Here is a 14,734-nt window from a genome sequence, read left to right as displayed (position 1 = left end):
CTGACGTACTTCTTCCTCCTATATATTCCCATATACCCTAAAACGATCGGGGAACAGAATAGATCGGGAGTTCCGCCGCCGCAAGCCTCTGTAGCCACCAAAAACCAATCGGGACCCTGTTCCGGCACCCTGCCGGAGGGGGGAACCCTCACCGGTGGCCATCTTCATCATCCCGGCGTTCTCCATGACGAGGAGGGAGTAGTTCACCCTCGGGGCTGAGGATATGTACCAGTAGCTATGTGTTTGATCTCTCTCTCTCTCTCTCGTGTTCTTGATTTGGCACGATCTTGATGTATCGCGAGCTTTGCTATTATAGTTGGATCTTATGTTGCTTCTCCCCCTCTACTCTCTTGTAATGGATTGAGTTTTCCCTTTGAAGTAATCTTATCGGATTGAGTCTTTAATGATTTGAGAACACTTGATGTATGTCTTGCCGTGCATATCTGTGGTGACAATGGGATATCACGTGACTCACTTGATGTATGTTTTGGTGATCAACTTGCGGGTTCCGCCCATGAACTTATGCATAGGGGTTGGCACACATTTTCGTCTTGATTCTCCGGTAGAAACTTTGGGGCACTCTTTGAGGTTCTATGTGTTGGTTGAATAGATGAATCTGAGATTGTGTGATGCATATCGTATAATCATACCCACGGATACTTGAGGTGACATTGGAGTATCTAGGTGACATTATGGTTTTGGTTGATTTGTGTCTTAAGGTGTTATTCTAGTACGAACTCTAGGGCTGTTTGTGACACTTATAGGAATAGCCCAATGGATTGATTGGAAAGAATAACTTTGAGGTGGTTTCATACCCTACCATAATCTCTTCGTTTGTTCTCCGCTATTAGTGACTTTGGAGTGACTCTTTGTTGCATGTTGAGGGATAGTTATATGATCCAATTATGTTATTATTGTTGAGAGAACTTGCACTAGTGAAAGTATGAACCCTAGGCCTTGTTTCCTAACATTGTAATACCGTTTACGCTCACTTTTATCATTAGTTACCTTGCTGTTTTTATATTTTCAGATTACAAAAACCTATATCTACCATCCATATTGCACTTGTATCACCATCTCTTCGCCGAACTAGTGCACCTATACAATTTACCATTGTATTGGGTGTGTTGGGGACACAAGAGACTCTTTGTTATTTGGTTGCAGGGTTGCTTGAGAGAGACCATCTTCATCCTACGCCTCCCACGGATTGATAAATCTTAGGTCATCCACTTGAGGGAAATTTGCTACTGTCCTACAAACCTCTGCACTTGGAGGCCCAACGACGTCTACAAGAAGAAGGTTGCATAGTAGACATCACTCCACTAAAGGACCCCCTTTATTCCCGGTTCCAGCCACGAACCGGGACCAATGGTTGTGGGCCAGGAGCGAGACCCATTGGTCCCGGTTCGTGTCTGGGACCAGGACCAAAGGAGCCAGACGAACCGGGACCAATGCCTCACGAGGCCCGGCCGGCCCCCTGGCCTCACGAACCAGGACCTATGCCCCCATGGGGACTAATGGGCTGGCCCGGCTTGGACCAAAGCCATGTTTTCTACTAGTATGTGTAGACAGGGTAGGAGTTGTGTCCTAATAGCACACTTGTATCCTAGGCCTCTCATATATATCGAAGGTAGACACATGATGTAACCTATGCCAACATAATCGCACGGGCACGCGGGGAGCCGGCGGTGTGTGCCGGCGCTCGGGCGACTGGGGTGCTGTATTGTGATGGTGTCACGGGGAGGAGCACCCGTAGTCAGGCCCCGGGGATGTAGCCATATCGGTGAACCTCGTTAACAAATCTCGGTAGATCGACGGAGCGTCTCGGATTTATTCAAACATTGATGGTGGTGCTCGAGGTGACCCCGGCCTGCAACCATGTGGGAGTATGCTGGAACTAGCAAAGGAGGATGCTGAAATCAGCGAGTACTGCAACCGCGTTGGAAGAAGCTGAAACCGCAACCACCGGATGCTGGAACAGGACCGCCGGAAGATTTTCCAGTGGTGACCACGACCCGACGGGGATGCGCAACCGTGGTGTCTAGATGCTGGAACCGGCACCCACTGTGGATACATTTGTCTTCGACGACGGCTACGGCAGGCCGCTGCACCGAGGACGAACGCTGGAGCCGCAGGGGCGAATGGCTAGCATCGGCAGCGCATTTTGCTGCAAAGGGCGGACCACGCGGAGCACCGATGCTACAACCCCGAGCCGGCGAGTGGCGGAGCCAACGAGCAGCGACGGGGAGCGGCGCTACGGTGTTGCTGGGGAGGCCCTGGATGGCGACGAGACGGCGCGCTGCATGCATCCCCACTTCAATGCCGTCCACATGAACTGCTACAATGAGACAAGCTCGCGAAAGATGCCTACTCTTTTTTATTTTGCCATCATCCGCTAAGAGCATCTCCAACAGCCGCGCCAAAGACGCACGCGCGGTAAACTGGTTTTTTACCGCGCGCGGGATGTTTTCGCGCGCTCCATCGGTGACGGGAAACTAGCACGCGCGGGGAATGACTGCGCGCGCGGGAAAAGGCGGCAGCTCGCGTGCTAGATTTGGCGCACCTATAAATTGTAGCACCCTCTGCCGTTCTCTCTCACTCCCTCTACCGCTTTCTCTCCTCACCGCCGACATGGCAACACTGCGCCACCATGCCGCCTCGCCGCCGGGGAGGTTCAGGCTACCGCGGCGTCCGCATGCGTCCGTCCGGCACCTACTCCGCCTCGATTCGGTCGGGCAGCGGCGTGCGCCTCAGCCTCAGAACCTTCGACACCGCCCAGGATGGCGCCCGCGCGTACGCTGCGGCGTGGCGCCTCCGGCAGTCCCGTCGGGACATGAACTTCACCGACGTGGCGACACGTGAGCGGGCACAAGAGTTGGCGCCTTTCCCACGGCTTATCACCGACGAGGATCGTCGCAAAAACCGGAGGCGGGAGCGCCGTCTCAGCTTGGCCGAGATGGACGAGGAAGCCATGGCGCTGTGGAGGCTACGCTTCCCGCAAGACATCATCAACGAGGAATAGTTCTTCACTGAGAGGAGGGCGGAGACGGAGGAGAGGAGGAAGGATCGGGCCGCCTATCGCGAGGACAAGCGAACGCGGAAGGCGGTCGCTAAATACAACATCGTGCTAGGAGATGCGTCGTCCTGGGACTCCCGCGACGAGTGGTTCCTTGACGCCTACGCTCCGACGTCGGAGGAGGACATCATCGAGGCAGAGTCCGAGTCGGAGAATGACGAGTAGTAGTAGTTTTTCATTTTCTTTTGTATCGTAGAAGCAGGCTATGTGGACGAACTATGAACTATCTATCGTAGGAGAAGACTATGAACTATCTACGCATTTTGTATCGTAGAAGCAGGCTATGTGCGGAACTATCTCCATATTTGTACTATCGAAACCAAATATGTATCGAATCGCAGTCCTCACAAGAAAAAAAATGAAATATAGCACGCCTGCTGGAGCTGCTCGGGCGCACTTTATTTTGCGGCGGCCGCTGGAGCCAGCGCACCGCCGCGCGCAAAACCTGGCTCATCCGACGCTGTATTCTAACTTTTAACGCGCGGCACATTACGGGCTGTTGGGTGCCTAAACCACATTGATCGATCACATGTCGGCAACTTGGCTCGCCGGCCAGGCGATGGCGATGGGGCTCGTCACCGTGTGCTCGCCATCGCTCCACTCGATCGACCCGAACGTGTGCTTCTCCGTGACATTCCCAAACATTCATGGTGTGAAGGTGATCGCGTACTCCTGCGTCCCCTGCGTCGCGCTGAACTGCAGCTTCTGCGGCCTCGCCATCACGACCGCGCCGGCGGGGCTGGCGATCTTGGCTCTGTACGTCAGCCTGGCGTTGCTCCCGACGTTCCGCATGACGCGGCGCTGCGTGACCGCGCGTTTCTCCGAGCCAAACACCGCTGAGAAGGCCGGGTACTTGAGGTCCCCCACGCCGGCGCCCACGCGCGTCGAGCAGTTGGTCGCCGAGCTGAATACGGCCATCTGCTCGGCGGTGTAGCCGAGTGCGCGGAGGAAGGCGATGTAGTCCTCCGTGCCGGCGTCGTACACCAGGCCTAGATCCGCGGCGCGGTTGGGGTCCACGTGGCCTGCCCCGCGTGCGAACGGCGTGGACGCCCTGCCGGTGGACATGTCCCCGATGACGGCGCCGGCTGTCCACGTTGTACGCGGTGGTCATCAGGGCAGACTTGATCGCCGCCGGGCTCCACTCCGGCCTCGCCTGCCGGAGCAGTGCCGTGATGCCGCTCACCTGTGGGCACGATATCGAGGTGCCCGACATGATGTTGTACTGCACGTGCCTCGTGTCGCCGTCGAGCAGCGAGGGCGAGGCGGCGCCTGTCCAGGCGGCCAGTATGTCCATGCCGGGGGCCGTGACGTCCGGCTTGAGGATCTCCAGGACGAGCCAGCTCGGGCCGCGGCTGGAGAAGGATGCCATTCTAGGGGTAGAGGGCGACCGTCCGACGACGGTGCCGTGGAACACGGTGGTCACGACGTGGGATGCTTCTGTGCTCAAGTACTTCTTGATCTTCTCGGCGGCGGCAAATGTGATGGCACTGGTGGGGAGGATGTGGGAGCTGGTCCTGGCCTGCTTGCCCTGTGCTTCGTCGCTGCCGTGGACTGCTCCGGCGCCGCCGGTGAGTTTAACGGCATATCATTTCTCTGTCCGCCCATTCACTCCGGGATCGCACAAGACAATCGTCCCAGCAACCATGTTGGGATTGAGCTTCCCAACTTCACAGATGTTCGAGTCCACGTCTCCACCGTACACCAGTGGAACCTTTGTTCGGCCAAGCGGTTTACCGGCGTACAGCGAGGTGCCTGTGAAGGTCTCGCCGTTGCTGAGAACGATGTTGGCCGGGAATTCGCGGTTGATGGTGGACGCGCCGACGGTCAAGAACAACGGCGCGACGTTGACGACGGTGGATTCACCGGGGCCGGAGTTCCCCGCGGAGGCGGAGACAACGATGCCCTTGCTCACAGCGTGGAACACGCCCACGGCCGTGGTATGTTTGTAGAACTTTCGTTTTTTTAGCAAAAGAGGGGGGCCCCTCCGATTTCATTAACGAAACCATCACGAATACTAGTTCACTACAAATGCGCACCTACTTAAAACTACCCAACAATTCGATGACACCATAAAAGGCAGAAGTTAAGTTTCACTTCTACGGGGTCATAGGCGACCCATTTTAGATAGAGAGGGCGCAACCTCCAGCAAACTACGCAAGAAAGTAAAATCGAGCCAACATCAGGAAACGAAATCTTCAGTTCATCAGGCGAGGAACTCCAGCTCTCTATCCCTGTGAAGCTCTATAGACCTCACTTGCTACTTGCTCGATTAGCCTTGCCCCCAGCATCAGTAGTTTTTGTCCTGGTTTTTTTTTTTTGGTAAAATAGCTCAATCCACAATCCAATTGCAAGTTAGTTTCACCAACTTCATGGGATCATTGATCAATTTATCTCGAAAAATTATATCATTTCGACATCTCCAAATAGCCCAGAGAATTGCAGACATTCCAACTAGCACTAATGTTTTGTCCTCTTTTTTGAATTTCCTGATCCAGGCACCCAGACAATCATCTACCCCACCTGGGGTTGTTTTTAAATTGAATGAGCAATTTATCAAGCTCCAAAGAAGCCTTGCGGCAGAGCAGGAGAAAAAAAGATGATCTATGTTTTCATTTTGACCACAAAACACACATCTTTGATCCCCTTTCCACCCCCTTTTTGCAAGATTACCTCTGGTTAATATACTTTTTCTGGCAATCAACCATAAAAACATCTTAATTTTTGCTGGAATTTTCACCTTCCAAAGAAATTTGTGTGGAAAGCCCACATCTGTTTTCACTAACTGTTGATATAACAAAAGCACAGAGAATTGTCTGTTGGCTGTCAGCATGCACATTGGCTGATCTTTGCCCACATACATTCTCACTTCTTCACATCTGGTTTTCAAACTCCCCCATAAAGCTCTTTTGTCTTCAGATAAAATCCATCTAAACTTAAAACCCTCCCATCCCATATCAATGGCTTGGGCCACCGAAATGTCATGGTTTAGGTTGATACAATGTAGACTTGGATAGGCCTCATTCAATGGTTTGGACCCTACCCACCAGTCTTCCCAAAACCTAGTGTTTTGTCCATCTCCTAGTTTCTTCTTATCATTTTTATAATAAATGTCCTTAATCTGCATCAGGGACCCCCAAAAATGAGAGTCACCAGGTTTCTTTTTAATTCCAGATATACATTTTCCTTTAACATATTTATTCAAAAAGATTTTGACCCACATCCCATCTTCTGTTTCAAGCTTCCATAGCCATTTTGCCAGCAAGGCTTTATTCATGTAATTAAGATTCAATATTCCTAAACCTAAGCAACATGTTTTCCAGTTAACTAGATGGTATTTTCTTTTATAATCACTCTCCTGCCAGACTAATCTAGCCCTGAAGAAGTTTGCTTTCTTCCTAATCCCTAATGGCAGGGGGTAGAAGGACATCATATACATATGCATATTTGTCAGGCAGGCCTGGACTAGAGTTACTCTCCCAACCATATTCAATAACCTTCCTTGCCAGCAAGCACATCTCTTTTCTATTTTTTCAGTCATGCTTTTCCAAAATTTATTTCCTAATCTCACATTGGTAACAGGCAGTCCCAGATATTTGAAGGGAACCTCTCCTTTGTTACAGGTAAATATTTCTTGATAGATCTCACTTTTTTTGCCTCCCCAAATAGGTATACCTCACTTTTGTGAAAATTAATAATTAGTCCAGACATCTGCTCAAAAGCTGTGATGATGAATTTAAGATTTTTAGCACTCTCCTCATTATCATCAAGGACAAAAATGGTGTCATCAGCATATTGCAGCATGTTCACCCCATTGTCCCCAAGTTCAGTCAACACTCCCTTGACATAGCCTGCATGCTTGGCTTTATCTAAGATTATAGCCAAGGCATCCGCAGCTATGTCAAACAATAATGGTGACATAGAATCCTCCTGCCTCAAACCTTTATAAGTTTTGAAGTAAGGACCAATCCTATCATTCACCTTAATCCCTACCTGCCCTCCAATCATAGTGTGCATGCCCAGATCACACCATTTATCAGGGCATTGATTCATTTTAAGCATTTTGTAAACAAATGGCCACTTTAGTTTGTCATAAGCTTTCTCAAAATCCACTTTAAACAACACAGCACTTTGTTTTTGATGGTGTATTGAATTAAGAGCTTCATGTAGGATCACAATCCCTTCCATGATGTATCTCCCTTAGCATCTTCAGTTTTCGGGACCAAAGTGATAATTCCATAATTGAGCCTAGATATATCCAACTGTCCTTTATGGAAATCATTCAGAAGTCTCATCAAATCCCATTTAACAATATCCCAAAAATGTTGATAGAAGTCCACCGGTAATCCATCAGGACCAGGGCTTTTGTTTCTTTCCATCTGAAAAACCACTTCTTGAAGCTCTTCCATTGAAAAGGGTTTAATTAGTTCTTCAGCATGTTCCCTATAAATTGATTGCCCCCCCCCCACAAATCATTGAGGTGGATTGAAGATATGTCTGGTTGTCCAAATAATTTTTTGTAAAAATCAGTAATGTATCTAATAAGATTTTCTTCTCCTTTAATCACTCCTTCCTCTTGTTCTAAAGAGAGAATTCTATTTTTTATCATTCTCCCATTCACCTTAGCATGATAGTATTTTGTATTACAATCTCCATCTTTAATTTCTTTTTCTTTATATCTTTGGAGCCATTTCATTTCTTCTTGTTTTAGCAGTCTATGTAGTTGTGCCCTTAAGTCTTTCTGCTCATCTCTGTCCAAAGCAGAGATGCCCATAATCTCAGCATTTTTGTCTATTGCATTAGAATTTCCTTTTTAATTTTCCTATACCAAGCATCAGAATTAAGAATCCATCCTCTCACTTTTTGTCTAAACACTCTCATTCTTATCTGCCATTGTTCCATAGTATCACCATGGTATTTTGCATTCCAGATTTTAATGACAAAGTCTTTGAAGCCCTCTCTCATCATCCAGGAGTTTTCAAATCTAAAGATAGGTGGTGAATATGGGTTTTCCCCTGTATCAAGGATCAGGGAGTGTGATCTGACAGTTCTCTCTCAAGTGCATATACCTCAGTCAGGGGATAATGATCCTCCCAATCTGGGCAAATTAAGACTCTATCTAATTTTTCATAGGTGGGTTCAGGCTGATTATTAGCCGAAGTGAACTTCCCCCCATTTAATGGAAGTTCTCTTAACCCAGCTTGCTCAATGATAGCATTAAAGACAAAACTCCAGTGGTTATATCCACCAGGCTTATTTTTGTTTGTAGATTTCCTAATAACATTAAAATCTCCTCCCATAAGGCATGGGACAGAGGCATTATTTTGATACATTCTGGATATTTCTGCCATATAAGCAGCTTTACCCACTTCTTGAGCATCACCATATACAATGATCAAATTCCAATCAAACTTGCCCTTTATCATGGAGTAAGGTTCTAATGAAGTAGACTCCTTTTTCCACATTGAAAACCTCAAAAGTTTCTTTATTAACCCCCACCAGAATACCACCTGCTTTCCCTCTAGGTTGTATCCAATGCCACTCAAAGTTTCTACCCCCACTAAGATTATTTAACTCATTCTTGGTAAATTCCTTTTTGATAGTCTCTTGCAACCCCACAAAATCAATTCTTTTATCACATATATTAGATCTAATGAATTTTCTTGAGTCAGGCCCCATGCCTCTAACACTCCAAATTAACCCTTTCATTTTTTCTTCCCTTTCCTTCCTTTCCTTCCTCCAATATAGACCACAGATTTTTTCCTGTAAATCCAGGGGATCCTGTGTTATTCTTTTTCCACTAGCAAAAATGTTTTTTAAGTGGGCATAATAGTCCATCTCCATCTCACATTTGAGTGGTCCTCATCTGAACATATGTCTTTCAGAGAAAGGTCTCCAGTGTCAATGAGAGCAGTCTCACTTTGCACTGTTGATCCTTCTTTTTGTTTTAAATGGGTGAAGTAGAAATCTCTTCTACTTTGTTCCATTCTATCAATAAGTTCAAGGTTATGGTTTATCATATCAATAGTGCATCCTAAATTTATGCCAATTTTATCAGCCATGAAAAAAAGCGAGGGGTTATTAACCTCCTCATCAGATTCCTTACCATAGTTATCTTTGTCAGCAGCTCTTTTTTTTGCCAGTTCTTCAATCTTGGCATCTTGTTTGCCAGCTAGCCTACGACATCTTCTCAGAGGATCTTCTAAGTTGTTATCCAAGTCAGCCTCTCCTCTTTGATCTTCAGGATTTATCCCCAACCTGGCAACAAAAGATTCTACAGATTCTTGGATAGCACCATAATCCACTAGCTCCACATAAGCATCATTGTCTTCTATCTTTGTTGTCTTCTTCTTTGTTTTCTTCTTCCATTTTTTCTAACTCTTTTTCAGTGATATCCTCCATTTCTCTTTCTCTTTCCTCCCACCTCTCAATCTTCTCCACACATTTGGAAATCATACCTTGTTGTTGATTGACCAGGTACATTAGCTTTTTCCTTTCTAGCATCATTTCCTGGATCTTTTTATCATCTTGGCATTTGAGGGCTTTTTGTCTGACATTTTCCTCTTCTAGCACTTGCATCTTTCTAATGATTATTTCCAGATTAGACACTTTCTTCCTAGCTTCCCTCTCTTTGATAAGTTCCTGCTGGGCTACCAGAATTGCTTCACTCCTTTTCTTGAATTCTTCAAATTGAACCAAACTCAAACTACCCAGGGTCACATTCTCCTTGTTGCTTTCTCCAGTGTCATTGTTCTTCTGTCTCTTTCTCACTTCCTCTCCAACACAATCCATGCCAGTTTCCCCCAAGTATTGTCTTTTGTGCTCTCCATACCAGCCCATCTCGACAACTTTTTCCAGCTTAGGCATAATTCTGTAGATATTCAGGTCTTTGTCTGTGATGTCAGTGTATCCTGGGATCTTCTCAGAGTCTCTAACTCCAACCTTAGCTCTGATCTTCTCCTGAGTGATTGTATCCATATCAATTTCCAGGACTGGCCCCAAGGATGCAACAACCTCACACATGCCAAAAAAGTGTCTGAAACAGTCTGGCACTTTTTCAAAGGTCACCCAAGCTGTGTGAAGTTTTCCAACTGCCTGAGAATCAAATGCCCATTTCTTGATATTTATCACAGCCACAGTGCTCAGAACCTTGAAATCTTCACAATTAACCAGTTCCATCAATCTGCCTTTGTTTGGGAATCTCATCAGAAAGGTGTTGCTCCCTTGTTTTTTGCATCTCCACTACCAGCCCCAACTAAACATATAGCTGAACCCATCCACCAATTGTGTTTTATTCAGCATTCCAGACTTGAATGTGATTAGGGCCATTGGGTTAGGGTTCTCCAACTCATTATTGTCCTTGGAGCTTTGGACTAGCAGCACACCTAAACCTCTAGCAGCATATCCTACATATTTTGGGACAGGCTTCATTTGCCTCAACCAGGTGCAATCATCAGTTATGTGGTTTCTTTTTCCACACACCACACAATGATCCAGCTTGCAATCCTTGGTGGCATGTCTGGAATCTTTGCATTTGTTACAAACCTGCTTACTTGGCCCCCCTAACATCATGTTGCTGCTCTCTTTGATCTGGGTACTCTTCCCAACTTCTCTCCCCTGTAAGTGCTCTCTTCCTGCATCATCTCTCTGTGTGTTACTGACAGGTCTGTTTGTCCATTGATTTCCCTATGTCTCCCCACTCTGAACCAAGCTAGTCTCCCCTCTGTTTGCCCCCCCCCCCCACCAATCTGTTGTTGAAGGATGCTTGTCAGTTCTATATATGGTGTATCTCGTAGTAGGGGTCCTAAGCTAGGCGTCTTGGAACGATGGTAACATGGACACGGGATTTTACCCAGCTTCGGGCTCTCTCGAAGAGATAATACCCTACATGCTGCTTTTGATTGTATTCATATGGGTGTAGTACAGAGTACATGTATCTACCATGAGATTGTAGTAATGAATATCAGATTGTCCATTGACTAGCTTGGCCTCGGTTTATATATGCACCGAAGGCCTAGGGTTTAGGAGAGTCCTTGGCTTGGGCGCCAAGTCTTGTGGAAACCTCCTTGTATGCGCAGTATCCGAGCTCCAACGCCTCGAATGCAGTTTGGCATTGGAGCTCGGACGCAAGAGGACACCGCCGCACGGGAACAACTTCAAACCCGAGGTGTGGTGTAAAAAATAACAAGCTCCAATGCCGGACTATATCCGAGCTCCAACGCCGGACTATATCCGAGCTCCAACGCCGGACTGCATCCAAGCTCTAACGCCGGACTGTATCCGAGCTCCAACGCCGGACAGTATCCGAGCTCCAACGCCGGACTGCATCCGAGCTCCAATGCTGGACTATATCCGAGGTGTCATAGATGACCTTGGTTCAAAAAAGTTGAATGAGTTCAGCCGAGCTTAATGCCGTAAATGCCCTTTACGGAACAACCCACTTGTATCTGAGCTTTATGCCGGACTGCTTCTGAGGTGATAAACCACCTCGGGCTTGGGTTGATTTTTTGCAGATATATTTTTCTTGATTGGTGCAATTTATTCTCCGCCGAGATATATACCCAGTAGCCCTCAAGGTGTGTGTCAGTCTAAAACCCGAGATGCACCTAAAGGAAAACATGAAACCGCTAATCCCAGTAGCCTGTGAGACCCATGTCGATTCGAGAAATCGGCCTAAGGATCAAATCCTAACTCAGCAACATACGTAGGAATAGAAACGTGGTGTAATATTTTAGAGAAGATAGTGATCGGCGGACAAGCCCTTGAGAGATAAGTCCCAGTTGGTATCTATTGTTGTCCGAACACGCGTTTGCCCATAGTTCGGTCAAGCCTAACACTCAGCACTTTGATTTTTCCGCATTGAATGGGAAATGCAGTAGCCCCCGAGCCTTAATGTGGGCACGAGTGGCCGAATTAAGGATCGATATCCGTTTGACAGAAAATTTTGTTGTGTTTAACACAAACTTCTCGGAAAGAGAATAAAGATCTCATAAAGGAGTTAGAGCTAACGAAAGCTGAGCTCGCCAAGGTAGGCCTCAAGGGGCTTAATATATAGGACATTAATGCCAATAAGGAACTATGAGAGCGTTATGTCAGCTGCTCGGGTGTCTAAAAGAAACTGTGCCATTGACTCTTTAAAAGATTGGCCGCGAAAAAATTGATTTTTGCTCACAATTTATGTGTAATGATTCTATGTATCCAAGTACTTTACATCATTAATGCTTGGATCCGCATTGTACAAAACTGTGTTGACCGACCATCGGCTTCAACCTCCTCGGCCAGTAGCCCAGGAGTGTTTGTCCCACTTTATAAAGCCTTTATGGGGAAAAGATTTATGACAAACAAGGCAACATCCGGCCATACGGTTTTATAAACAAAGGTATGCGGAGAGATATGCTATATTGCTATTAAACGTAAGAAACGTCTTCCAAAGAAAATAATCCCGCTATCGGTTCCTTTCTTTGGGTTGTCATGCCAAGCATGATGATGAAACCTCAGCTCTAATCAATGTGGGAGCAAAATATTGAGGATTTAGTTTTGGGAAAATTCCCGAACTATGTGGTCTTTAGCGAACCTAAATTTTCACTTCCGTCGTTGCCGACCAATTATATCCTTTAAGATCGCTAGTTTTCGGCTTCACCCAGTCTGAGGTACTAACTCGGATGACCCGATAGTAACAATCACAGAGGTGCTCCCTTTACCGCCTAGCCGAACAATTGGGAACGTAAGGGTAAGCACAGGAGCCAGGCAACCCAGCTTGGCCAAAATCTTAAGTCAAATTGATGCATATTTATGGCTTTATAACGATGATTATGGAAGGCAGCCCTCGTATACTAAATACAAACGCCGATGATATGTTTATTTTGACTCCGTTGCGACCGTTTATCAGTTGAAAGTGGCCCATCATCGGCTTCCACCCCCTTGTAGATGCTACGCAGGGTCTTTCTGCAATAACAAAACAACCCTTAGCCGATGTCTCGGTGCCCGAAGGCGGTTGTGTTAGCGAAAACGAGGCAATCAGATATGCGGGCTTTATAACTTTCACTTAGTCATAGGAGCTTTAAATTGGGGAAGCTAGCTACGAGCCCCCTGTTAGTGTTCGGCACCGACTGAAGTCAAGCCGATAACACTTCGGCAAATGTTATGAAAGGCCCTCGTTTATCAAGGGGTAATCAGTATCGATCTATAGTTCGACACCGTCATCGGATCGCTGACCTGTTTACGCCTATTGTGACAGTCAGTTTTCGGCTTTCTCCACTGAGGTGCTTAACCATTCGAGCTGGAAGCACAATCGCAATGGTTCTCCCTTTGCACACCTAGCCGAAAAATCGGGAACGTTGGAGGCAAGCACAGGAGCCGGGCAACCCAACTATTGACCGAAGACACAATTCGAAACCGATGCATATATAGCAATACCCAAGAATGTTTTTGCCGAATCTCTAAAGGTATCCGGCGTTGCACTGCGAGACTTGTGCTGGAAACACACAAATAGTTTAAAAGTGCCATAGGCTTGGAAAACCAAAAACCTTCAGTAAAAACTTTACGCCTGAACTAAATCAAGTTAATTGGTGCCAGTCCGAAAATTAGTCTTACTTTTGTGCTTCTGTCGTGCATTAATGTGACACATCCGATCTCAAGACTTCAAGCGGGTCAGCCTACGGCTGCAACCTCCTATCCCGAAGGCGCAGTACTGCTTGTTCGACCAGTTTAGCGAACTGAACTCGAGCGGCATTAGGGAGAAAACAACATATCCAGCTATTGTCCACACACACGAGTCGAGAAAGGAGTGGTAGAAAAAGACTTTGCAATGACTAGGAGGAAAACAATTATTATAGAACGGCTCGTACAAATTTAAGAGCCCCCAGTTAATTTGGGTAAAGGAAGTGTTTTTAACAAAGTAAGTTTTTTGTTTAGCATAAATATAAAGTTTGGTCGAACCGAATGAATTAAAAAAATTGAGCATGAAAGCGACTTAGCTGATTAATGTGCTCGGTGGTGATGACGCGTGCCGAGCTTGCGGCGGGACGAGGTCCCAGCCCCCAAGACGGTCCCGAGGTGGCCGAGCAGGGAGCTCGGCACTCCGAAGTGGTGACATAGCACAGCCAATGTGCCGAGGTGGAACCCCCAGTCCAACCGAGGCGACGAAGCGGGCCAGCAGTATGATGCCGAAGTCCCCGGCGTGGGTTAATGAAGTGATGATGAAGCCCCCGGTCCAATCGAGGTGGCGTGGTACGTCGGTACGCCGAGGTGACAGCGCTGCCCGGCCCGTATCATTTACATGTGCACGGAAAATAGTGCGAGCCGGGGATAATAGTAATAATAGTAAATTAAAAAAATCATAACATAATAAATAATTTATGCAAAGTGAGTAATAAAAGAAATATGGCCCATGTGCCGAACACTCGATGAGGTAGAGCTCTCTCGGCGATGCCGAAGTCCCCGAAGCCCCAGAAAAATATTCAAGAGCAACTTTAACAAAGCACTCCCATCAAGAAAAAATATCACCTCGATGTTCGCGTGAAGCAGTAGTAATGTGTACGTAGAGAATTAATACTAGTTTTGGAAAACTAGATTTCTTGGGTGAGCGTCATTGATCTTCTCTTGTGAATTGTACTTTGTGCTTTGATTTATAAGAAAGTAAAGCCAAACTAGCTTGCTGCT

General features: G+C 46.8%; 1 protein-coding gene and 1 pseudogene across 1 annotated transcript; one reads left to right on the top strand and one right to left on the bottom strand.

Annotated features, from left to right (window-relative positions):
- The first annotated feature begins 2,650 nt into the window (after positions 1–2,650).
- On the top strand, positions 2,651–3,022 carry LOC109785698 (ethylene-responsive transcription factor ERF071-like). Its single transcript, XM_020344296.1, has one exon. The coding sequence runs from the start codon at positions 2,651–2,653 to the stop codon at positions 3,020–3,022; it is 372 nt and encodes a 123-aa protein (XP_020199885.1).
- A 579-nt stretch (positions 3,023–3,601) lies between these two features.
- Positions 3,602–14,734, bottom strand: part of LOC109785699 (subtilisin-like protease SBT1.4) — a 29,542-nt pseudogene continuing 18,409 nt past the window's right edge.

Source organism: Aegilops tauschii, chromosome 6, assembly GCF_002575655.3.
Source record: "Aegilops tauschii subsp. strangulata cultivar AL8/78 chromosome 6, Aet v6.0, whole genome shotgun sequence".
NCBI lineage: Eukaryota > Viridiplantae > Streptophyta > Magnoliopsida > Poales > Poaceae > Aegilops > Aegilops tauschii.
The sequence above is the reverse complement of the archived record's forward strand: the minus strand, read 5'-3'. Positions and strand labels throughout refer to the sequence as shown.

Bases quoted from the DNA above. Each gene is read 5' to 3' on its own strand.
- LOC109785698 (XM_020344296.1), top strand. From the start codon at position 2,651: ATGCCGCCTCGCCGCCGGGGAGGTTCAGGCTACCGCGGCGTCCGCATG.